Source organism: Nomascus leucogenys, chromosome 9 (assembly GCF_006542625.1).
Source record: "Nomascus leucogenys isolate Asia chromosome 9, Asia_NLE_v1, whole genome shotgun sequence".
NCBI lineage: Eukaryota > Metazoa > Chordata > Mammalia > Primates > Hylobatidae > Nomascus > Nomascus leucogenys.
In genome coordinates, this window is record NC_044389.1 from 67593729 (window position 1) to 67620396 (window position 26668).

General features: G+C 35.8%; 1 protein-coding gene across 4 annotated transcripts in view; it reads right to left on the reverse strand.

Moving 5' to 3' along the window:
- Positions 1-26668, reverse strand: part of WDFY3 (WD repeat and FYVE domain containing 3) — a 305264-nt gene that overhangs the window by 80720 nt on the left and 197876 nt on the right. For all 4 annotated transcript variants that reach the window (XM_030819090.1, XM_030819089.1, XM_030819088.1 and 1 more), the window contains 9 exons: positions 23490-23563; positions 23245-23406; positions 21261-21355; positions 14696-14816; positions 14253-14470; positions 9140-9375; positions 7514-7648; positions 5935-6114; positions 3703-3936 (listed from right to left, as the gene is read on the reverse strand). In XM_030819090.1, the coding sequence (XP_030674950.1) occupies positions 3703-3936; positions 5935-6114; positions 7514-7648; positions 9140-9375; positions 14253-14470; positions 14696-14816; positions 21261-21355; positions 23245-23406; positions 23490-23563 (1455 nt within the window). The remainder of the gene's footprint in view (positions 1-3702; positions 3937-5934; positions 6115-7513; positions 7649-9139; positions 9376-14252; positions 14471-14695; positions 14817-21260; positions 21356-23244; positions 23407-23489; positions 23564-26668) is intronic.

Genomic DNA, 26668 nt, shown 5'->3' on the forward strand with positions numbered 1-26668 from the left:
CTGCCACCATGTGAAGATGGATGTGTTTGCTTCCCCTTCTGCCATGACTGTAAGTTTCCTGAGGCCTCCCCAGCCATGCTGAATTGTGAGTCAATTAAACCTCTTTCCTTTATAAATTTTTATTTTTATAAATTTATAAATTTTTAGTTTTATAAATTTATAAATTTATAAAATTTATATAAAGGAAAATTTTTATAAATTTTCCTTTATAAAGACATACCCAGTCGGCACCCTCTCAGTTTCATTATCTTTATCTCCAGGTACACACAAATCTGTTTGAGCTGTTCTCATGCACTTTATTCCCACTGCCACGCTACTTATTTGCAGCAAATTCATTTGGCTCTCCATGAGAAGTCTGGTGGTGACAGCACAGGGCACTGATAAACAGGAGCTAGGAGAAGAGTCTCTAGGCACCCTTATAGAAGCCAACACAGGCCACTTAGTCAATTTTTTGAGTATGTTTAAGTGTTGGGCACTGTGTTATGAATATTAAATCTTATTTAGTTTTCACAATAATTCTCAGAGAGAGGTTCCACTTTTACATCATTTTACAGATGTGTAAATTGTATAGATGTGAAGAGAATTGAACTTGGTCAAGGCTACACAGCTATATCCAGCACACATGTAATTCCTCAAAATACTTTTTGTTGGGTGATGTACATGTATTTAATCCTCACAATAATCTTGTAAGAGAGATGGTAAATAATATCATTCTCTAGAGAATGAATTTAGCTTGGGAAGATGAAAATGCTTATATAATAAACAACAGGGCAAGAATTTAAACCCAGGCACTTCTTACTCTCAAACCCATGCTCTAGCTTTCTGCTACACCACACTACTTCCCTCGTATTTGGCCTCAGTCACACTAAAGCCAGTCTAAATGAATGGGAATCTCCTATTTTTACGCTAATGAATTTTACTGCTAATGAAGATAATTTTACATGTTATTTTGTAGATATAATCAAGTAAGCAGATACTTTTATGATGAAATTCTAACACTCATAAGACTGAAGATGCTCTGGTTCACATTTACTGGACTCAGATGTTCAAGTCCCTTCCTTCACAAAGGTAAATGGTAAATATGTAAGATAATTCTCTCTCTCTCTTTTTTTTTTTTTGAGACAGGGTCTCACTCTGACACCCAGGCTGGAATGCATTGGAATGCAGTGGTGTAATTACGGCTCACTGCAACTTTGAACACCTGGGCTCAAGTGATCCTTCCACCTTAGCCTCCAGTAGGTAGGATACAGGCACGCACCACAACACTGGCTATGGCTAATTTTTTTGTAAAGATGGGATTTCACCTGTTGCCCAGGTTGGTCTTGAACTCCTGGCTTTAAGCAATCCTTCTGCCTTGACCTCCCAAAGAAAGTGTTGGGATTACAGGCATGAGCCACCATGTTCTACCTAATTTTCTTCTTGAATCTCATCTCTTCATTGATACAGACTTCATAATCATAATTTTCAAAATCATATGTTTATAATTTATTCTGTTACACCATTGGAAGACATAGAATGTTAATATTTCATTAATATAAACTTTTTTGTATATGTATTCTGCATATGTATATTAAATATCCTCAAAATATTTAATAGTAAATTTCTATGTTTTTTATTAGATAGTATCCTGTCTTCCTGTTTGGGAATTTCCAGGGATGAAGTTAATAGTTAAACGATTCAAAAATACATTAAGCCTTACTTAATGTCATTGACAGGCTCCTGGCAACTGCAACTTTAAGCGAAACAATGTACAGCAGGCCCTCAAATAACATCATTTGCTTCAACATAGTTTTATTATAAGGTTGATGAGGAAAAAAATTTAGTTTTGCTACACATCATTTTGCTTAAAGTTGCAGCTACCAAGAACCTATCAATGACATTAAGTGAGGACTTACTGTACTGACAGAATACACCAAGGCACTGTGCTAAAAGTTGTGAGAGATGAAGGAACACATGAAAGTTGGTCTCTAAGCAGTTTATAATCTATCTGGAAGCTTCAATCCTGACACCCCCTGCTTTTCCCTGAACTATACTCCTACTCTCCAGTATAATGAAACACTATTCTACTGCAGGGCAAATTCATGCCCACAACAAAGAGAACCTTACTTCAAGGTTAATACATGTTGTATCAAATTCTTCCTACTAAAAAATATAGAAAACAAAAATAAAGGGCAATTATACAATTTACATATGGTTAATTAATTAGCTATTCAGGTTTCAGAAGCTTGAAAATGCTATCACTGTATATTTCCAGTCATTCCATATGTTTCATGTATGTAATTTCCTTTTTTGATCAGTTATGCTTTCTTGCACACATCTCTTCTGGATTTTATCCTATTATTTTCTGATAAACTATTTCACTTTTTCATAAAATGCTTCAAATTTTTACCCTATACAGTAAGATACTGGCCATCTCTCTCCTTAGAGCTTTTTAAAGTTTCCAAATGGGAGAAGTCCAATTGGGCCTGCTTTTTAATTCTACCACATGCATTAGTGAGGAAACCAATTACTCTCCTGCCATTATTAAACACTGTCGTCGTGGTTAAATGCTTAGCATAACTGGTACCCTAATTACATTAGTGATTTTTAAAAAATTGACCAAATTGAGATACTTTCGCATGAATAAGATAAACATGTGGTTTTCAGGTTGCTATTTATAAGTTAACTGTACTAGCCACTAGAGGGAGCACAAAAAAAAAAATTTCAGGTTCAGCTGTCAAACTGCTGAGAGACAGTGAAGTTCCTCAGGGAGAAAAGCAGTCTTTTCTACAGATCTACTCTTTCATAAAACATGTTATTTTCAGAGCCCCTGGCATGGACTGTTTGATCTTATTTATATGAATTGGTCAAAAGAACATTAATGTATATGCAACTAATTACATTGTATTAAATTTTCTCTCTGTGATATATTCAGACTTTTCTAGGTAAACATTTTTTAATGCTTTTCTGGGATGGCTAATTTCTAGAGCCAGCAATGAGGTCACTTAAAGGCTTAGAGCCACTCTCATTTTCTGATGCATCAGTTGATTCATATCAATTGTCAGGAGAATGTGCATGCAGGCAACCTAGAAGTCTGCTGCCTTGGGGAATTTAACAAGTGCATCCTGGGCACCTATTCTGTACAATGCACCCTGTCTTAAGCTGCACAGGACACTGACAACAGTAATACCTGGCAATGATAGGTAACAGAAATTGATGTAGGAAATTATAAGGTAAGAAGACAATGCCACTAGGCACTGTTCATGTCCAGGGAAGAGGTTGGCACACTATGGCCTGTGGGCCAAATCCAGCCTGTGCTGTTTCTGTAGATAAAGTTTTATCAGAACAGTGCCATGCTCATTCTCTTACGTATTGTCCATGGCTGCTTTGTAGCTACAACAACATAGTTGAACAGTTGTGACAGAGACCGTATGGCCCACAAGCTTAAAATATTTACTATTTGGCTTTTTACAGAAGTTCACCAGCTCTTAGAGAAAGGATCATAAAGGACTGAATTAGAGACATCCTTGAGCGAAGGAAAAGAACAAATTGATAGGGTTTAAAGTACATGTGGGATTAAGAACTTTCCACAGCCTATAACATGTTCTGCCTACACATAAACAAGAGGAATTAGTAATCTTTGTTATAGAACTTGCTTGCTTACTAATGTTCTACTTTAAAAAGTAATGCAAAAGAGATGTAAATGCGTTTCTTTTTCTTTACCTCCAACAAAAGATCAATTAGTGGAGTTTGCTTGCTGGCAGGAGTGAGACAGAGGTTGTCTATGATTAAGACCCGCATGAAGTCAAAAACGAACTTTTTAGCCGGGTGATTGGTCAGATATGTCTTGGTGCCCACATTGCAGTACTCTGATTGGCTCCTGTTCATCCCTGTGTCTGTTGCAAACGCTTTAAACTCTTCTGCTGGAGATCCAACTTCATCATCAAGGTCAGTCACCTAGTAAAATCAAGTGGAAAGATACGGTAATCACATTAGACTCTGACATTTTTACTTCTCTGTTTCCTAAAAATAAAACTGTAGCAGCAGCATTCTCTGCCTATTAAGCTATTCAGCACATTATTTCACCCTGCTTTACTCGACCCTTCCTTTCAAGGTAGTGATCTGGCACCATATGTCATGGTTATGCAACATACGGTGTTTCTGACTGACCACTAACAATATGTCATCTTTAAGTTGAATTATATGTCTATTGTGGCTAATTGCACTTAAAATATATGGAATAATAAAATGAGGATAAATATGTTTCCATATTTGAACTCTACCCCTACTGTGAAGTCAAATGTCACAGAATTTCAGATAAAAATCTGGCATAATGGTAGCATGTAAGGGCTGATCCATTTTTTATAGGTTAAAAAACCCCAAATAAATTAAAAAAAATAAACAAATACTGGTGCCAATTTTGAACCAAGTGACAGACAGAGAGACTAGCAAACAAATTATAAGATGCTGATGGCCAGGCACAGGGCCTCACACCTGTAATCCCAGCACTTTGGGAGGCTGACGCAGGCGGATCACCTGAGATCAGGAGTTCGAGACTAGCCTGGCCAACATGGCGAAACCCCATCTCTATTAAAAATACAAAAAAATTGGCCAGGCATAGTGGTCCATGCCTGTAATCTCAGCTACTCAGGAGGCTGAGGCAGTAGAATCGCAGGAGAATTGCTTGAACTTGGGACGTGGAGGTTGCAGTGAGCTGAGATCGTGCCACCATTGCACTCCAGCCGGGATGACAAGAGTGAAACCCCATCTCAAAAAAAAAAAAAGATGCTGACAAGGAAAAGACATTGATATATTATCGAAGGTCTTTTTTTTTTTTAAACCAAAAATAAGGATTCTAAAATTATAAACGAGCCAGGGTATTAAGGTCATGTGTCACATTTGCCTTTCTCCTAAAAATCCCCACCATTTTAGAGTAAGTATTGCACCTTTATACATGGAGAAAAATTAGTATAAAGAAGGTCACTTATCCCAGGTCCTAGAGTATATGGTGGAAATACGAAGAAACATCATGAAATTTTGAAGTACTATGGAGGAATAACTACCTTTTGGGTGTGTTTTATCTATTTTTAAACCTGTTTTATGTTTACAGTTTATTAGCTAATCAACATCAACGTGCAAAAGTAAGTGATAAGTACAAGCCCCTGAAATATGGTTTTGTGTAAACTACAGTAGTTCATTTGTTTTGAAAAGTCATCAATATTTATGTCAACTGAACTATTAGTTACTGTAATCAATAGTATTTAGACTCTGAAGTTATGAAACTATCCGGCAAGGCCTCTGCAAAAATGTGGTTCAGTGAATTTCCACGTGAATACATTTTCAAAGCAGGAAACAAGGCAGCATATGAAGATGTGATATTGTACATGCTAACACAATTTTTGGGCTTATTTTAAAGGACAAAAGGGTATCTATACTATATGTGATTATAATCTAATAGTTTTTAAGTTAGTACAAAATAAGCAAAATAAAAGTTTAATGAAAAAAGAAAAGTCAGGTGGAAGAAAGGACCAACATTTGCTTTCAACCCTATAATTTATTTGTAAAAGTTAAATCCAGCAAATACCTACTTCCTAAAATAAAAAAATAAATAAATTTGGTCGGACTAGAGTTATCTTAATGGAAAAGAACATTTTACAACTACACAGCTGGCATCGCGTAAAATAAGAAATGAATCAACTACTTGAAAATGGAAATTACTAACAAGCAACTTACAAGAATATGGTGAATGAGAAAAGGAAGTAGAGTTCACTGTGATTTTAGGAGAAAGCAGAAGGAAACTGTGGGGAGCTGGGGACACCAGACAATAATGCAAGAGGTGATGTATAAAGTTATGAAACTGTAACTTGGTCAGAAGCTTAAAAGATTGTCAAAAAAATCTGCCAACCATTGAAACAGACTAATTCCAGTTCTGACATTTTCCTCCCCCTTTCCTACCATCTCTGAGTAAGGGCGAATATTGAAGGGGAAGACCGTAGCTGCTAATGCACACAGGAAGTCAGGGCTCATCCACATGGAGGCAAGGTCTGGGACGTTGTGATACAAATATCTGAAGAACTGCATCAGGGTCACAGGATATTCTCGGAGCCAAGATCCCTCTTCTTCTGATTGCCAAGGCTGTTATGGGGACATGAGAGGAAACACTATGTTACAGTTATTGACACTGCTATAAATTATTTTAAAAATCCATTACTCCATATTCTTATGAAACTGGATATATTGACGGTCCAGAACTCTGCAAACCACACATATGAGCAAACACACATGTACACACACATGCAAAGAAATTTAAAAACTAGCTAAAAAAAAAAAATCCCCTTAGAAACTGATAGGATCATTGTCTAATCATTGGATTACTTATAGGTCTGCTAACTAGAATCAATGGTTTTGATTATTCATTATTATTACCATGAGTGTTGGTGGTACCAAAGTGGTTGTATTACCATTAATGTTGCCCCATCGTGCATCATGCTAGGAAGTTAGGAGTAAGATAAAAGGTGGGGAAGTTACTTCACCTTTCTGAGCCTCACTCTTAAGCATTATGTAATACAACAATGATGATGATTTAAAAAAATGAATACTGTATATCTGAACAATGTATATCTTCTGATACCTGCCCAGAGAGTATCTTTTAAAAAACTTTTCTTATGTCTTTATAGTTGTTTATGAATAGGCACCAAAACAAGACTTCTAAAACATTCTAAATTAATACATTTAATGGTAATGTTCTGTTCTTAGATGATACAACAATAGTTTTGACTGAAATTAGATTTGTCAGGTACATGTAATTCAAGGAGTCAAGTTAATATTTCCTGTTACAACACAATCCTAAATTGTATAAACAAATCTGGTCATTATTCACAGTATTCCTGTCAGATCAATAGGAACATCAGTTTTGTCTTTTACTCTTTCCATTCTTCATCTCTAAGTTAGACATAATTAGAGCAGAAGAAAAGCAAAAACAAAATCAAATGAAACTTGCACTGTTAACATTTCTGACCTCCAAATGAAAGTGACTTTAAAAGTTGAAATAACATATTACTGTAATAACATATACTACAAATATATACTCATTATATATGTACTCATCATTATATATTTTATTACATTAATAATGTAAGTTAATACTTACGAAGCACTTATTATGTATCAGGCATGTTTATAAGTGCTTTATGTGTATACACTATCTTATTAATTCCTCACAAATACCCTAAGAGATGCATTCTATTATCGCTGGCATTTTAAACACCAGGAAACTGAGGCACATAACTGAGGATAATAGATTGGAAGTACCAGAGGTGAGATTTTAACCCAGGTAGGGCTCCAGAGTGCACGGTCTTAACAACTACACAGTCTGTTCTTACGTTAGACATAACTTTGTCTAACATAAGAGTCTGAAGTTCCAGAGATCATGCAGTAAATAAGTAGTTATTTTACCAAAAAATTCCTCTATTTACAAAAAAGTATCCCAGGCAGGAGGAATTCTCAATAGGCCTGGGCATTCGAGTGAACTTACTGAATTCAGCATGCTGCGGAGCATTCCCAATAATAAAAAAACAGCTTCTGTGCATACGTTATGGATAGAAGAGACCACAGTTCCGCTGGAGGCAGGAACTCCAAAGATAAACGTCCAAATGGAATCCAAATCAAACTGCAGAGGTGAAAGTGAGCAAATATTAGCCACCACTAATTTTTCAGTAGAGACCCTCATAAGTTCTAATAGTCTAAAATTTCTTCGAAACTAAGTTTTTTGTTGTTTTTAAAAGTAACCAATGATATAGACATAAAGAACTAGTACCCCTCCATCCTACATTTTAAAACTCATTTTTATAGATATAAAAAAATTGAATACTGTGTATCATTCTGTATCCTGCCTTAGGTACCTATGTTAAAAACACTGCTTTCTACCTTTTTCCTAAAGAATATAAAAATAAAATACATGTTAATTAGCCAAGAGATAAAATTATAGAACAAATAAATTTAAGCAAGATCTTTTAAACAAAGCACATTAAGCTCACTTCTTTCCCATTCTCAGCAATATTTTAATTTTAGATTACTTACAGATCAATCTGATAAAATAAAAATTAATTTGAGACTTATTAATAGCAGTTTTATATATAAACTTTATGACTATGGTACCATGGATATTGAAAAATTGCATAACCAATACAACTGCTAGGCATGAATCTGTATCTTAATTTAATCTAACGGCACAGACTCAAGTGTTTACACTTAAAAGATTTTGTCAACTACTAGAATTGATTTGAATAGCATTTGGCATTAGGATGGAAGTGTAGTTGAGTCTAAAAGCCAAATTCCCAAGTCTTTGCGGTGCCGCAAACATAAGCTATATATAGACATCTTTAATAGTCTTCAATTAGAAGTCAAGTAAAGTCTTACTGTTTTCCTAATGTGGATGCTATCTATCATTAAGTAATTTTTTTTCCTAATCCGAATTTGCACTGAGAATCCTGTCATACCCACTCGAGAAGTGATATTTAATTTATGGTATATAAGCCACTCCTTTCATTTTTAATTCTGCAGAAATAAATCATGACAGGCTGGACACAATGGCTCACACCTGTAATCCCAGCACTTTGGGAGGCCGAGGCAAGTGGATCACCTGAGGACAGGAGTTCAAGACCAGCTAGGCCAACATGGTGAGACCCCATCTCTACTAAAAATACAAAAATTAGCCCAGCGCGGTGGCACCTGACTGTAGTTTCAGCTACTCAGGAGACTGAGGTGGGAGAATCGCTTGAACCCGGGAGGTGGAATTTTCAGTCAGCTGAGATCATGCCACTACACTCTAGCCTGGGTGACAGAGTAAGACTCTGTCTCACAAATAAAATAAAATGAATCATATAACAAAAGAGTTCTTTAGATCACCATTAAATATCATCCAGAGTCTTTATGCATATATAATATACAGAGTAATCACATAGGAAAAAAATGTAAATAGGGACAAAGGACTTTTTGGGAAAATTTTCTGTGGTATTTTCAGATTTTTCTGTCCCAAATCAAACCTTAAATGTGGGGAAAGTGATGGAAATGACAGTTGGTTTTACACTGATTATCCATTACCCTACGGTGATTCTTTGGAATACATAATTTCACGCACCCCTTGCTAGATAATTCCTACCTGGCAACCCTGCTTACTCCGGCAGCTGATGACAGGCACACTGACCTGCAGGTTCTCAGGCAGCTCACTAACTGGCTGCTGCAGAAACAATGCCATGAGGAGAAAATAGAGGGCAGGGACATTAGTGTGTTTAGGAAGGAATGACTGAAGGACTGGAAAACCAGGAAAATGACAAGCGTCTCGGTTAATCTCCCTGACCGTCGATCTCCCACCAGCACTTCTGCCCACATTGAATCCTAAGAGAAGAGGAAATATAACAGTAAGTGCAAAATTAGCAACTAATAAACATGCTGCATTAACAAAGGAGGAAGTAATTCAGCATGTGTTAACATTTCTATCCAGAACATTCATATTACTATAGGCAATTAAGTATTCAATTGTTGAATTAATCTTCAGTTAAAAGTTTTACTTTACAAGTTGTTTGACTTTAGCAAGCCTGTCTATTAGGATATAGGTTTTGAAACACAGTTGAGACAATAAGATACAAGGAGTTTGAAAATCCTTCTTAAGGTGCTATAAGTTCTACTTATTAAATGAGACCTCAGAAGAGCTCTAGTGTTCTTGGTTTGTAGTTGCCTAAGAAAAAAGTGAAATCCAAAATACAGCCAAAATTTAGAATGCTACAAAAATATAACTTAAAAATATCCTTGTTATAATATATTTATTTTTTTGAGACACAGTTTTGCTTTGTTGCCCAGGCTGGAGTGCAGTACCATGATATTGGCTCACTGCAATCTTCACCTCCTAGGCTCAAAGCAGTCCTCCCACCTCAGCCTCCTGAGTAGCTGGGACTACAGCCATGAGCTACCACCCCCAGCTAATTTTTGTAACTTGTTATAATATAGTTAATATATTTCATTGTCCTAAAATCATGAAAAACTAGTTAACCTTAAATTACCTATGAATTTAGAGATAAGACTAAATGAGTAAGTAAAACAATCTTTACTCACAACATGATCTGTAATCTGTTGGAAAGCTGCTGGGCAGTGGGATGGCATATCCAAGCCCGTTGTGGCTGCAGCTATCCACTGGCTAAACTTAACATCCGGAATTCCCTCTAGAAACCCAGCTTTTTAAGGAGATAGTTCTTACTAATGTAGCTTATGGCATCAGTGTTTCTATCAATCTTGTTTCCTCTGTTTTATAATGAAACTCAGGGTACACCCTGGTACACCCTAAACATGTGGTTCACCTCATACCTAGGGAAGTACTCAGTACACAGTGAATGTTAGTCAAATTTTCAACGGAAACTTTTGTGAATAGCAACTAATAGATGAGAATTGATTTCAGTCTGAAACAATTTGTATTTCAAATAGATATTTACATTTATTATTTATTCTTTAATAGATGAGGGTTCACTCTGTTGCCCAGGCTAGAGTACAGTGGCGTGATCGTAGCTCCCTTAACCTCAAATTCCTGGACTCAAAGGATCCTCCCGCCTCAGCTTCCCCAGTAGCTAGGACTACAGGCACATGCAACCACGCCTGGCTAATTAAAAAAATTTTTTTGTAGAGACAGGGTCTTGCTATGTTGCTCAGGCTGGTCTCAAACTCCTAGCGTCAAATGATCCTCCCGCCTTGGCCTCCCAAAGCACTAAGATTACAGGCATGAGCGACTGCACTCAGCAAAGATATCCATATTTTTTTCAACTTCTTTTTTTCTGGAGTGCAGCAAAGTACATATTACAACCACTATTTTATATAATAAAGGAAAAATTTATGTCCAGGTTGCTTTTAAAATATTTTATCCTAATCAATTCCTCAGTGTGACGTGAATTAACTTCCAAAGTATGCTCTTGTAATTAATAAAAAAAATTATATAGCAATTTAACAAGCTCTTTCCCATATCATTCCTTAATCACAATGAACATGTGAGGTAGAAATTACTATTATCATTTTTACAACATAGAAAACATGATTTGTTCAAAGTCACAATGTGGCATAAGTGGAGGCACTATGATTTGACAACTCATTTCTCCATTTTAGAGTCTGTAAAATTATTGTTTTCTTTGCCCTCATTAATGAAACTGCCACATTTCTGAAAGATTGGCTTAATTAGAATGGCTTAATTAGAAGATCATGCTGATTTTTTTTATAGAAATTCTAAATAAAATTATAAGATTAAACAATGTTTTGAGCTCTAAGAAATCAAAAGACATCTCAGCTACTCAGGAAGCTGAGATGGGGGGATTGCTTGAGCCCAGGAGCTTAAGTCTAGCCTGGACCACATAACAACACCCAATCTCTAAAAAATAAAAATTTTTTAAAAAGTGAAAAAGAAACCAAAAGACATGAAGTGGTATTTTATACATTAAATAGGAAAATAGATTTTGATTACACTGCAAGTCCTAAAAAAAAACAAAAAACTGGCATTCTCATTTTCCTCTCCTCTCACATTATTTTCCCCTATAATTAATCTTAAGGAATACTTAATATACCACGATTAAGCATTAATTTAGATACAAGTTTCAGCTACACGAAAGATTTTTATGGCAGCCATAACAAAGAATGAGTTCATGTCCTTTGCAGGGACATGGACGAAGCTGGAAACCATCATCCTCAGCAAACTAACACAGGAACAGAAAACCAAACACCGCATGTTCTCATTCGTAAGTGGGAGTTGAACAATGAGAATACATGAACACAGGGAGGGGAACATCAAGCACCAGTGTCTGTTGTAGGGTGGGGGTTAAGGGCAGGGAGAGCATTAGGACAAACACCCAATGAATGCACGTGGGGCTTAAAACCTAGATGACGGGTTGATAGGTGCAGCAAACCACCATGGCACATGTATACATACGTAATAAACCTGAATGTTCTGCACATGTATCCCAGAACTTAGAGTAAAATTTTAAAAAATCTATTTTTACAAAGAAAAATTTTACAAAAACCAATAAATGTGAATAAAAAAGTAAAAAAAAAATAGGTTGCTATTCTGATCAAGGAGAAATAGAATCAAATGAGCTGATATGTACACTTGTTTACATACACAAAAATGTGTATGTGTCAGATAGATATTCAGGGAAAATTAAGTGGGGTCAAATTGAAATTAAATTTAAATTGAATACCTAGATATAGGAGCAGCATATGCATGCTCATGCAAGTACCAATGAAGGACAAAAAGATTCTAATGCATGAAATCAGGTAGGTCAGATACAGTGAAAGCACCTCTCTCTAATATTACTAAAGTGACGCAGGACAGAAAAAGCACAGGACTAACAAAAGACAGATTCTTAGAGAGTATTACTGCCTAGCGAACTAACCTTACATAGTTAACAGTCTTAATTTCCTAATTAGAGAAATTAATCCTTACTTTATATTCATTAGGCTTATTTTCTAGAAAATAAAACTTATACGCTACAAAATATATGCCTGTCTCCAGAATCATGAAGGACAAATGAGATGATACATGTGAAATAATTTTGCAAACCACAATGTACTATTATAAATCTCAGGCGTTATTACTACTGCTGCTGTTGGCCTTCAAAATAAGCATTGCTGTCAATTAGCATTTAAACCTTGCATATTCAACAGAACTCACATTCAATTGTGCCTTTCACTGTTTATTCTCCAGTAGGTATTATTAAGGCCAATAAATGAAACTTCTTACTACTAAAATGTTAAAAATAATTATATCTGTAGATTAAATCCATCCCCAGAGTTCACGTAAAATAGTGATCTACTTTTTGAGCACAAAAGTACCTATGATGATCATTTAAAATGTATATTATAAAGCAGACAATTTTCTTTAGAAATCATTTCATAGTGACATGGAAATGATATTACTTTTCCTTTATCATATACAAAGTTTCTTCAGACCTTCTTCACATCTGAAATAACAATACAATAGTACTATGTTGAAAGATCTGTCTTCCTATGGCTGGGCGCGGTGGTTCATGCCTGTAATCCCAGCACTTTGGGAGGCGGAGGCAGGTGGATCACGAGGTCAGGAGATCGAGACCATACTGGCTAACATGGTGAAACCCCGTCTCTACTAAAAAAAAAAAAAATACAAAAAATTAGCTGGGCGTGGTGGCAGGCGCCTGTAGTCCCAGCTACTTGGGAGGCTGAGGCAGGAGAATGGCGTGAACCCAGAAGGTGGAGCTTGTAGTGAGCCAAGATCGCGCCACTGCACTCCAGCCTGGGCGACAGAGCTAGACTCCGACTCAAAAAAAAAAAAAAAAAAAAAAAAAAAGATCTGTCTTCCTATAATTTGCTTTCATGTTTGAAGAAGTAGTACAGGCAGCACCTAAACACTGATACTTACACTTTTTTTTCTATAAATAAATTACATATTAAATTCTAATCCCTATTTTTCCCATCGGACCAAGGTAAATAGATATTCTCAGTATCAGCTTAAGATCAAACAATAATTAGATATGATTTACAAGGTACTGTTACATGACAAATGTATTTTTAAAATTATTTAACTGAATGACTTTGCCTTTAAATAAAAACACTATCTTCAAATATATATTTTCCAAAGTAATATTACTAGTATGAATGGAAACATATGAGTTCAAATAAATCTAGCATAAGAAACTGCAATTTTCTAACATTACATAAATGCTCAGTTATAGGCTGAAAATAGCTATGGTACTAGTGAGCTTACATCCTTGTATGGCAATATAACATAAATGTTAATAGCACAGGCTTTGGAACTGAGTAAAATGAATTTGGTTTTCTAATCTGTAAAACAGATATAGTATTTGCACCTCACAGAGTTATTGTGATGAAATGTTATTGCCTGGCAAGTGTTTAGGAACTGGCACACAGTAAGTACTCAAAATAAATATTTATTATTATTATTAATTTAGTTCTACTACTGATAATTTGCTAATTATTTACTTACAGATCAGTAAGGCCTATACTACAAAAAGATCTTGAGGAATTCCCTGAGTTTTCAAATTTTAGTATCTTATCTCTGTCTTCAGTTTGATTTGCCATTTAAAAGGCCTAATTTGAAATCTTCTAAGCTCTTCGTTCTATCATTAATTAAAATTAATATCTCCTTAATGGTGATCAAACTGCAGAGGATAAGTTTACATAAAATTTAAAAATAAAACAAAACACACCAGCTCATTTTCAAGCAGCTGACTAGAAAAGTCCCATACCTAATACAGTTCCAATCTTATTAGTTAAGACAGAATCTGTCTGTTCAAGCCATCCTCCACCACTGAGTCCTTCTTTAAACTTGATGAGAATAGACTGATTACTTAGTAGGACAACAAGAATCCTCATGGCTGCTGTAACTGTGGTGGAATGTAAGTGTTCCTCCATAAACATCATGATCCAGTCAAAACCCAGTGTCTTCACCAGTTCTTCACAAGCTCTATTCAAAGACAGATGGATTTCAAAAACAAAAAACAAAATTAATTTCAGAAATTAGGATTTCAAATCAAAAAGGAAAAAGAAGACCGAGTTTCATTCTTGAGATACTATAAATTTCAGGGTTAAAAAAATCTATTTAAAGTCAATGGCAATTCCTTCTTTTGCCTAACATGAATTAACTAGTAGTAGCAACTGGTATAATCACTTTTAAAAAAGATTTACTTACTGCAAATTAATGCTTGTCTTTTCTTTAGATGTATAAATTAGTTTTAGCAAGATATCCAGAAGTCTGTTCCTCAAAAGTATAAGATTAGCAGATACAAGACCTCCAAACTCCTCTTCAGTTCCTAAAATAAAAATAAATACATTAAGTCTCCCTAGTAAATAAGCTAAAAGAAAATATACAACACAGTTCTTGGAAAGTTTACTGAAAAATATATCTTGTAGAAAACATTTTCTCCAGGACTGCTTTTCACCAACATGGACAAGAAAAAGGGTCAGTTAAATATTTCTCTTTAGAACTCCGAAAATTGTTCATTTACGTTTGACATTTCCTAAACTAGTGATAATAAGGCTGTGAGATCCTTTTTACATTAATATTCCCCTTGCCTTCCCAATAGGGGGAAATTCATCAAATGAGGACCATGTGAATAAAAATAATAATCACCACTGACTCTTAACCTCTCAAATCCTTAATTTTTAGTTTCTTTTTTGAAAGATACAGTTAAATCTACCAGATTTAAAAATTGAAAATAGGAAGCATAGACTTATTCAGTAAACATAATACATAAAGAAAAGTTAGAATTAAATAGCACAGAAGGCAAAGGCGCACAAACGCATAAAAGAGAAATTAGAGAAGAAAGGAAGAAATGGAGCCGAGACATTCTCAGATAGTACTGCAAGTACACAGAACTGGGCATCAACAACCCAGAGTTCTAGGCCCAGCTCTCCTCCAGCAGAGCTATGAGTTATTGAGTCACAGACCTCACAGAAGCATACCTTTTAACACATTTTGCAGATACTGCGTTTCTTACAAATTAAAGGGCTGTGGCAACCACACATACAGCAAGTCCAATCAGGCCATTTTTTTTTTCAAAAGCATGTGCTCACTTCATGTCTCTGTCTTATTTTGGTAATTCTTAGAATGTTTCAAACTTCTTCATTATTATAATATCTGTTACAGTCATCTGTGATCTTTGATGTTCCTATCATAATTGTTTACAAGTACCACAAACTGTACTCTTATAAGACAGTGAACTTAATCAAAAAATGTGTTTTGACAGCTCCGACTGGCCATTTCCCCATCTCTCTCACTCTTCTCAGGCCTCCCTATTCCCTGAGACATAATAATATCGAAATTAGACTAATTAATAACCCTACAATGGCACCTAGATGTTCAAGTGAAAGAAAGACTCACGTATCTCTCACTTTAAATCAAAAGCAAGAAATGATTAAGTTCAGAGAGGAAGGCATGTTGAAAGATCAGACAAGCCCAAAGCCGGTCTCTTGTGCTAAAAAGTTAGCTAAGTTGTGAATACAAAGAAAAAATTCTTGAAAGAAAACTGAAAGTGCTACTCCAGTGAACACACAATGATTTAAAAAAAAAAAAAAAAGTGAAACAGCCTTATTGCTGATAGAAAGTTTTACTGGTCTAGATAGAAGACTAAATCACCTACAACATTCCCTTAAGCTAAAACATAATCCTGAGCAAAGCCTGAACTCTCTTCAACTCTATGAAGGCTGAGAGAGCTGAGAAAGCTGCAGAAAAAAAGGTGGGGGCCAGGTGCACTGGCTCATGACTGTAACAGAACATTAGGGAGGCTGAAGTGGGAGAATCTCTTGAGTACAGGAGTTTGAGACCAACCTGGGCAACATAGTTGGACCCTGTCTCTAAAAAAATGAAGAAATGAACTGGGCGAGTTAGCACATACCTATAGTGCCAGCTACTCAGAAGGCTGATGTGTGAGGATCGCTGGAGCCCAGGAGGCCGAGGCTTCAGTGAGCCATGATTGTTCCACTGCACTCCAGCATGGGTGACAAAGTGAGACCCTGTCTCAAAAACAAATAAACAGACAAAAAGAAAAAACAAAGAAAAGCTGGAACCAGAAGAGGTTGGTTCATGAGGGTTAAGGAAAGAAGCCATCTCCATAACAAAAGTGAAAGATGAAGCAGCAAGTGCTGATGTAGAAGCTGCAGTAAGTTACACAGAAGATCTAGTAAGATAATTCATGAAAGTGACTACACTAAACAACGGATTTCTCCAACAGACTTCTCAATAGATTTTTTTCCAACAGCTTCCTACTGGAAGAAGATGTCATCTAGGACTTTCATAGCCAGAGAGGAGAAGTCAATGCCTGGCTTTAAAGCTCCAAAGAACAGAGCTGACTCTCTTGTTAGAGGCTAAGGCAGCTGGTGACTTTAAGTGGAAGCCAATGCTCATTGATCATCTTGAAAATTCTAGGGCCCTAAGAATAAAGCTCAATCTACTCTGCCTATGCTCGCTAAATGAAATAACAGAGTCTAGATGACAGCACATCTGCTTACAGTACCGGTTTACTGAAGATTTTAAGCCCACTGTTCAGATCTACTGCTCAGAAAAAAAGGTTCCTTTCAAGATACTACCAGCTCATTGACAATGCACCTAGCCATCCAAGAGCTCTGATGGAGATGCACAAAAAAATTAATGTTGTTTTCATGCTTGCTAATACATCCATTCTGCAGCCCATGAATCAAGGAGTAATTTTGACTTTGAATTAACTTCAAAGTTTTATTATTTAAGAAATACATTTCTTAAGGCTATAGCTGCCATAGATGGTGATTTATCTGATGGATCTGGCCAAAGTAAAGTAAATCTTTTGGATAAAATTCACCACTTTAGATGCCATTAAGAATATTCATGATTCACGGGAAGAGGTCAAAATATAAACATTAACAGGAGTTTGGAAAAAGTTGATTCCAATCCTTATGGATGACTTTGAGGGGTTCAAGACTTCAGTGGAAGAAGTAACTGCAGATGTGGTAGAAAAAGCAAGAGAACTAGAATTAGAAGTGAAGCCTAAAGATGTGACTGAATTACTGCAGTCTCATGATACAACTTTAACAGATGAGGAGCTGCTTCTTACAGATGAGCAAGAAAGTGGTTTCTTGAGATGGAATCTACTTCTGGTCAAAACGCTTTGAACGTTGTTCAAATAACAACAAAGGACTCAGAATATTACATAAACTTAATTGATACAGCAGTGACAGTTTTTGGAAGGATTGACTCCAATTTTTAAAGAACTTCTACCATAGGTAAAATGCCATCAAATAGTATCGCATGCTACACAGAATACTTTTGTGAAAGGAAGAGTCCATTGTTATAGCAAACTGTATTGTCTTTTTTTGCTTTTATTATTATTATTATTGTTATTTTTTGAGACAAAGTCTCACTCTGTTGCCCAGGCTGGAGTGCAGTGGTGCGATCTCGGCTCACTGCAAGCTCCGCCTCCCGGGTTCACACCATTCTTTTGCCTCAGCCTCCCGAGTAGCTGGGACTACAGGCACCCACCACCATGCCCGGCTAATTTTTTCTGTGTGTATTTTTTTGAGTAGAGACGGGGTTTCACCATGTTAGCCAGGATGGTCTCGATCTCCTGACCTCATGATCCACCTGCCTCGGCCTCCCGAAGTGCTGGGATTACAGGCATGAGCCACCGCGCCCGGCCTGCTTTTATTATTTTTTTAATTGACATATAATTGTATACATTCATGGAGAACAGTATGATATTTCAATACATGTGTACCATATGTAATGAACAAATCAGAATAATTAGCATGTCCATCACCTGAAACCATTGTTGTCTTATTTTAAGAAATTGCCAGAGCCACCTCAACCTTTAGCAACCACTCCCTGGTCAATCAGCAGCCAACAACATCCAGACAACACCCTCTACCAGCAAAAATTACAATTTGCTGAAGGCTTGGATGATTGTTAGCATTTTTTAGCAATAAAAAACTTTTAAATTGGAGTTACATACTTTTTTTTTTTTTTTGAGATGGAGTCTCACTCTGTCACGCAGGCTGGAGTGCAGTGGCTTGATCTCTCCTCACTGCAAGCTCTGCCTCCCGGGTTCAAGCCATTCTCCTGCCTCAGCCTCCTGAGTAGCTGAGACCACAGGCGCCCACCACCATGCCTGGCTAATTTTTTTGTATTTTTAGTAGAGACAGGTTTCACCATGTTAGCCAGGATGGTCTCGATCTCCTGACCTCGTGATCCGCCCTCCTCAGCCTCCCAAAGTGCTGGGATTACAGGTGGGAGCCATTGCGCCCAGCCGAGTTATATACATTTTTTAAAAGATACAATGCTACTGCACAGATAGTCGACTACAGTATAGTGTAAACATAACTTTTACAGCACTGGGAAATCAAAAAATTTATGTGACTCACTTTATTGTGATGTTAGCTTCATTTGCAGTGGTGTGGAACTAAATCTGCAATATTTCTGAGGTACTCCTATATTTTCCTTCTTTCTAGAACTAATGCTCAGGCTAAAGTTTCATGGTTATATACTTTTACTTGTTCGGGACAATGTACCTTTAAACTGTCCTTTAAAATGCTAACTTAGTACCTTAATCATTGTGGATACTTCAAGCCACCAAGAAGAACCCAAGATCCTCACCTCTTCTAAGAAAACAGAGACTGGTAATTTGCAAATTGCCTTATCAAAAGAGTATCACAAAACTTACTCTAAGAGCTACTTCCTTTAAATTTTTCTACAATAAAGTAATAATCTAGACAGAAATTAAAATTTTTATTCAACTTTTATGTCTCCTTTTCTTACTGCCGCAGTTTTCATTTTTTAGAACATTATATTATACTCAATAAAGTCTTCAGTGCATATCAAATAAATAATAAATATCATACACTAACAAGACTAGCAATTTGCTTCTGACTTTATTATTTCAAATGACAATAAGCTGATGAGAGTATCAGTCTAACCAACTTGGCATATCAAAAGAAAAATTTACTAATTTATACATCCTTACTTCAATGTTCTATATGAAAGAAAAATTTACAACACTACTATGGTTATTGAATTCAATGGACAGCAAATAAATATGGAAACCAGATAAATATTTTTCCCACCTTTTTTTTGTTTGTTTTTAGAGACAGAGTCTCACTCTGTCACCCAGGCTGAAGTGCAGTGGCACAATTACAATTCACTACAGCCTCAACCTCTCAGGCTCAAGTGATCCTCCCACTGCAGCCCTCTGAGTAGCTGGGTCTATAGGTGCACACCAACACACCTGGTTAGAGATGGAGCTTTGCCATGTTGGCCAGTCTGGTCTTGAATTCCTGGACTCAAGCAATTTACCTGCTTCAGCCTCCCGAAGTGTTGGGATTACAGGTGTGAGCCACACATATTTTTTATACTTGAAATAAATGCATTACATATTTCAGCAATGTTTAAAGAACTTTCACTACCTAATTATAATTAGTCAGCCTATATTAATTTACAACTTAGAAATAATCTTTGCATTTGGTAGGAAAATGTAGTAGTTAAAAGCTTAGAATGCTTGTTTGGACTAGCTGGGTTCCCATACAGTCAATGGTATGATATTGGATAAGTTTCTTTTACTTGTATCTTTTTGGGCAGCAGTTTCCTCCCTTGTATAATTGGAATAATAGTACCTATTTCATATGGTTATTACAAAATTATATAGAGCACTTAGTAAGCATTCAATAAGTGTTATTCATTGATGTGATCTTTATACTTCTCATCCACTGCTAATTTGCTTCACCAGAGAAATAGCAACATCATTCTAAATGAATTGGCAGTATGTAACTGTCAGGGTCCTGAACCTGTCACTAACATACTGTGTGATTTGCAGCAAGTCACTTAGTTTTTCAAATCTCTCCATCTCTCCTTTGAAAATAGTAAACACACCACTTTCTCTTACTCATGAAGCACAGGAGAGGCTGTGCTTGGGAAGGATAGACATCATGGAGAACCCCTTTGGGAGGAAGTGATACTACAACAGTTCTTCTCCACCCTCCAGGTAGATGGGGTTGTATGGATTTAAATGAAATAATCTATATGATATGATTTGGGAATAATGTAATGGGGTAATAATGCAAATAAGGCTGAACAAATATAAGATTCTGAGAATTTAATTCCAGAGGTCAACCTAAAAAAAGGTCCTTTCAATGCATTCCAAGCAACTCTCCTGTCCTAGCATACACAAGAAAAACATATGGGAACAGAGGGGGGATATATATGTACTAAATGAGGAAAGGTTTCCAAAAAAAGTACTTGTCATGGACCCAGGAACTTACAACTTATGAAATTATTTTTCTATTATACTTACATAAAATGATACTATGTTATTTTTCTCAGTGACTACTAAATACTTAACAGGGAAGTGAAAATAATAGTAATACAGATATATGGATATAATTTAGTTTAGCAAGTATGTTTCTGAAGAGATATACACACATTTAAAAAATCAAATAATGTTCAAATCACACAGGAAGAGTTTGCTATTCAAAGAAACATTGCTATGAATACTCTAAAAATGGGAAACATTTTATTTTTAAAGTAAAATTCACACCCTATTAAATTTTGTAGGCAATACTATATGGCTTAATATAAGACAAATACATCAGAGAAGGGCCAAAAACAGAATGTAAGGAGAAAAGTTATACATATATTGTATATAATCACATATATTTCAGGTCTAATTTGGGCCAGAAGAAAAAACGTATAATATTTAGTTGACCACTATCTTCTCCAAGCTCTAGAATCAACTTACCAGTGTCAAGCTTCTCTTCATTATTTATTTCCATTACTACAAATTTCTCACAAACCGCAAAGGTTGGCAAAGTAGAAGAAATAAACTGCCCAAATCTTTAAACAAAGGAAAACAAGATTATGGATTTTCTTTTTCCTCTTCCCAAACCAACAACAAAGTACAAAGAAACAAAATACAAAGAAATAAAAACCAAAACAGTACTTTTTTTTTTTTTTTTTTCATTATCTCATTTCATTTTATTCACTTGCAGAAAGAAATGCACGTTCTGATCATCTGGAGATTTCAGTTTCCTTGTTGCCCACTCAGTCCTTCACAGCATACCACCAGCGAGAAAGATAAGAGTAGTGTGGGGGCATGTCTTTGTGCTTCTTATCTTAACTAGCCTTTTAAGGACCATTAGGTGATAATATTTAGTTTGCTTCCTCTTGGACCATCCCAAGTAACATTATATAAAATAATGCTTTTAAAATATGGGGAAAATACAGTTCTTCGAAATATGAATTCTTTAATGTACTAACATGCAAATGGTTTCAAAAACCAAACAATATGATCCATATTCGAATGTCCTAACATTATCTGGATGGATCCACTGTAGCCTAGCGGTTAAGAACTTGGGTTTACATATATGATTAAATTCCTGGAGTAGGGGGAACAGGAGAAGAAAAAACACCCTGACTGTATCACATTCAAATTATGTGACCTGGGGCTATGTTTCTTCATTTATAAAGTAGGGAAAAAAACAAAAACTTTTACAGGTTTAGATAATAATTTCAGCAAAGTGACCATTACAATGCTAGGAATTGCTTTAAATATACATTCTTGACATAATAGTAATTATAATTCTCCAAAATAATTCTTAAGCTAAAGTTTTAAATCTGCCACCAGATTTTTTGTTTGTTTGTTTGAGATGGAGTTTCGCTCGTCGCCCAGGCTGGAGTGCAGTGGCGCCATCTTGGCTCGCTGCAACCTCTGCCTCCCGGGTTCAAGTGATTCTCCTGCCTCAGCCTCCCAAGTAGCTGGGATTACAGGTGCCCACCACCACGCCCAGCTAATTATTCCCGTTTTTAGTAGAGATGGGGTTTCACCATGTTGGGCAGGCTGGTCTTCAACTCCTGACCTCATGATCCACCCGCCTCAGCCTCCCAAAGTGCTGGGATTATAGGCATGAGCCACCGCGCCCAGCCCCCCAGGTTTAAAAATATGTTTTGAAGGCAAATTAATAAAAAAGTGAGTGATTTACAAACTATACAGATTAGAGGTTAGTCTATGAGAATAACTGAATAAATGGGTGTGATTTCACCTGAGATACTCAGTAGATGACATGAACGAACAGTAGTGACCAAGTCCAGTTTAAGCAATTCTCTACTTGAAAAATATTCAATTGTGTAGTTTGTTTTTCTTGTTTTCCTTCTATAATCCCCAAATTTTCCAAAATGGGGACTATCATGTGAACATAAGAACATTTCTACAGACATGCCTTCAATATGCCTTAAGCCACATTTTGCATTGTCTGCAAAATAATACTTACATCATACAAAAAGTGTGGATATGCAACAGATTTTAGATACCATAATCTGTTTGAATGACAGAAAATAAAAAATAGAGGCGGCACACCCACTATTTAGGAGTGTGTATACATGCTTGTGCACATACATTTAAAAATTAGCAGGGCCTGGGAAATAGGATTGGGAACCAAGAATTCCTAGACTGAATACTTTATATCCAGGCCAATTTCATTGGGTGAATTCCTACATCTTTTCTCACCAATATTCTATTATTCACTAGTGGCAACAATTAGCTTTGCTCCATCAAGGCAAGATATTGTCTCATTCATGTTTTTCATGTGTCATAAATATTTTGAATAGTATTAACATTAAAGGTGTTATTACATAGTCATAAAAACCAATTACATTCATCTCAGCCATCTTAACCTCATTGGTACTTTTAGTTAATAAAAAGACAAAGACAAAGAAGTTTTTCCTACCTGAGCAGATCATTGCTGTTGGGAAAACCTTGCAGTAAGAAGCTCAGGACATTACTAATAGCAGCAATAGTAGGCTGGGATAAAGACATATCTCGAAGAGTCAGGAGCAGCTTTGGGATTAACTGGAATTCTCTCATTAATTTGGCATTCTTTGAGGCTTCACTATAAAAGAAAGAAGATTTTATACATTGTACTATCACCTTTTCTGTAGCTGAATAATTAACTCCATGGGTATTAATTAATACCTGGACTCTGTGAGCAGTTCAATAAAGTGTTCAAATAAGGAAAGATGAAGTTCATATGGTGCATGGAGCCAGACCTATAATAAATAAAAACAGTAGTATATTTAAGGTTAAAAAAAATACCCAAATGCCAAACCAACAAACACCAATACAACACATGGAACTTATTTCACTTATATAATTATTATTTTGTAAAGTTCTATAAAACTACTTGTATGCATTAAAAAATCATTATAAATTGGCCAAAAAATGACCAAAATGATGGAATTATCACACTTTTACAAAGCGAATTCAAATATCCTCCATATGCTAAAGAATGTAATGAAAAACATGAACATGACAAGGAGCCAAATGAAAGACAACCAAAGCCCCCTATAAACCTCTAGACATGACAAATAAAATATTTAAAATGAAAAATATACTGGACGGCATTAATAGCAGATGAGATACTTTGGAAAAAAATTCAATAAACTTGAAGACATAATAATAGAAATAATTCAGAATGAAGCATAAGAAAAAAATACTAAAAAGAAATGACCAGATTTAGTGTACGAGTGATCTGAGACAGTATCAAGCAAACTAAGATATGTGTCATTGGTGTCCAGAAAAGGGAAGGGAGTGGCAGGAAAAATCATTGAAGAAATAATGGCTAAAAAATTCAAATGTGATGAAAAATGACAAACTCACAGATCAATAAACCCAAGCAGAAGAAACATAAAGTGGACAAAGGGGACAATGAAATGACTGACATCTTTAATGTGTGAAAACAATAAAAACAGTCAACTAGAATTCTATTCCATGCAAAAATGTCCTTCAAAAAGGAAGAAAGAAATGGAAGACTTTTCCAGATGACAGAATTCACTGCCAATATTTCTGTAATACAGAAATGTTAAAAAAATATCTCCAGGCAGAAAAATTACACAAGATGGAAATTGAGATCTACGCAAAGGAATAAAGAATGCTATAAATACTATATATGTAGTCAAATAGAAAATAATTGTAAAATGTTTTTTGAAAATAATTGATCATTTAAAGCAAAAATAATACAAACTATTGTAGGGATTATAAACATATAGAAGTAAATGTATACAACAATAGCATAAAAATGGAAAGGGAGAAATGAAAGTCTCTTATTGCAAAGTATTTATAAGGTATAACATTCTTCAAAGATAGACTGAATCGTTTTAGATGCACACAATAAATTCTAAAACAATCACTAAAAAATTGTGTATGGCATTGCAATTATTTTACTTATATTTGTCAATTGACTATTCTAAAAATTTGGTAAATTAGGTATTTATAGACTACTTCTGGTTTGGAGTAATTAGGGATGCTATAAGATGCCGTAAAGTGAGCAATGTACTATAAAATAAAGCCAAAATTTATTAAGCAACTAAATTTCTGATGTTTGTATATTAAGTTTTAATCAGAAATCTGAAACTGAAGATAATCCTTGATTTAAATGTGTCAATTACCAGGTGAAAACAAGCTTAGGCTGGGTTAGGTAGGTCTTCTTAGTGTTCCCATAATCCCTTCTGTCTACCATCTCTGGGCTTTCACAAGTTTTAAATTATCTATTTCTTTGTCTTTTTCTTCTAATGGACTAAATGCCTTGAGCTGTGGACTCTTGCTTTTTCTTTTCACATCCTTAGTAACTAATTTAGTGCTTGCCTCAAAAATTCTCAGCAAGTGCTTTCTAAAAGAATAAGAGGTTTGGATATTAGAACTTTGATATTGGCTGTGGGTTTGTCATAGATAGCTCTTATTATTTTGAGATACGTCCCATCAATACCTAATTTATTGAGAGTTTTTAGCATGAAGTGTTGTTGAATTTTGTCAAAGGCCTCTTCTGCATCTATTGAGATAATCATGTGTTTTTTGTCTTTGGTTCTGTTTATATGCTGGATTACATTTATTGATTTGCATATGTTGAACCAGCCTTGCATCCCAGGGATGAAGCCCACTTGATCATGGTGTATAAGCTTTTTGATGTGCTGCTGGATTCGGTTTGCCAGTATTTTACTGAGGATTTTTGCATCAATGTTCATCAAGGATATCCTGGAAGCATTCCCTTTGAAAACTGGCACAAGACAGGGATGCCCTCTCTCACCACTCCTATTCAACACAGTGCTGGAAGTTCTGGCCAGACCAATCAGGCAGGAGAAGGAAATAAAGGGTATTCAATTAGGAAAAGAGGAAGTCAAATTGTCCCTGTTTGCAGATGACATGATTGTATATCTAGAAAACCCCATCGTCTCAGCCCAAAATCTCCTTAAGCTGATTAGCAACTTCAGCAAAGTCTCAGGATACAAAATCAATGTACAAAAATCACAAGCATTCTTGTACACCAATCACAGACAAACAGAGAGCCAAATCATGAGTGAACTCCCATTCACAATTGCTTCAAAGAGAATAAAATACCTAGGAATCCAACTTACAAGGGATGTGAAGGACCTCTTCAAGGAGAACTACAAACCACTGCTCAATGAAATAAAAGAGGATACAAACAAATGGAAGAACATTCCATGCTCATGGGTTGGAAGAATCAATATCATGAAAATGGCCATACTGCCCAAGGTAATTTATAGATTCAATGCCATCCCCATCAAGCTACCAATGACTTTCTTCACAGAATTGGAAAAAACTACTTTAAAGTTCATATGGAACCAAAAAAGAGCCTGCATCACCAAGTCAATCCTAAGCCAAAAGAACAAAGCTGGAGGCATCACGCTACCTGACTTCAAACTATACCACGAGGCTACAGTAACCAAAACAGCATGGTACTGGTACCACAACAGAGACATAGATCAATGGAACAGAACAGAGTCCTCAGAAATGATGCCGCATATCTACAACTATCTGATCTTTGACAAACTTGACAAAAACAAGAAATGAGGAAAGGATTCCCTATTTAATAAATGGTGCTGGGAAAACTGGCTAGCCATATGTAGAAAGCTGAAACTGGATCCCTTCCTTACACCTTATACAAAAATTAATTCAAGATGGATTAAAGACTTACATGTTAGACCTAAAACCATTAAAATCCTACAAGAAAACCTAGGCAATACCATTCAGGACATAGGCGTGGGCAAGGACCAAAAGCAATGGCAACAAAAGCCAAAATTGACAAATGGGATCTAATTAAACTAAAGAGCTTCTGCACAGCAAAAGAAACTACCATC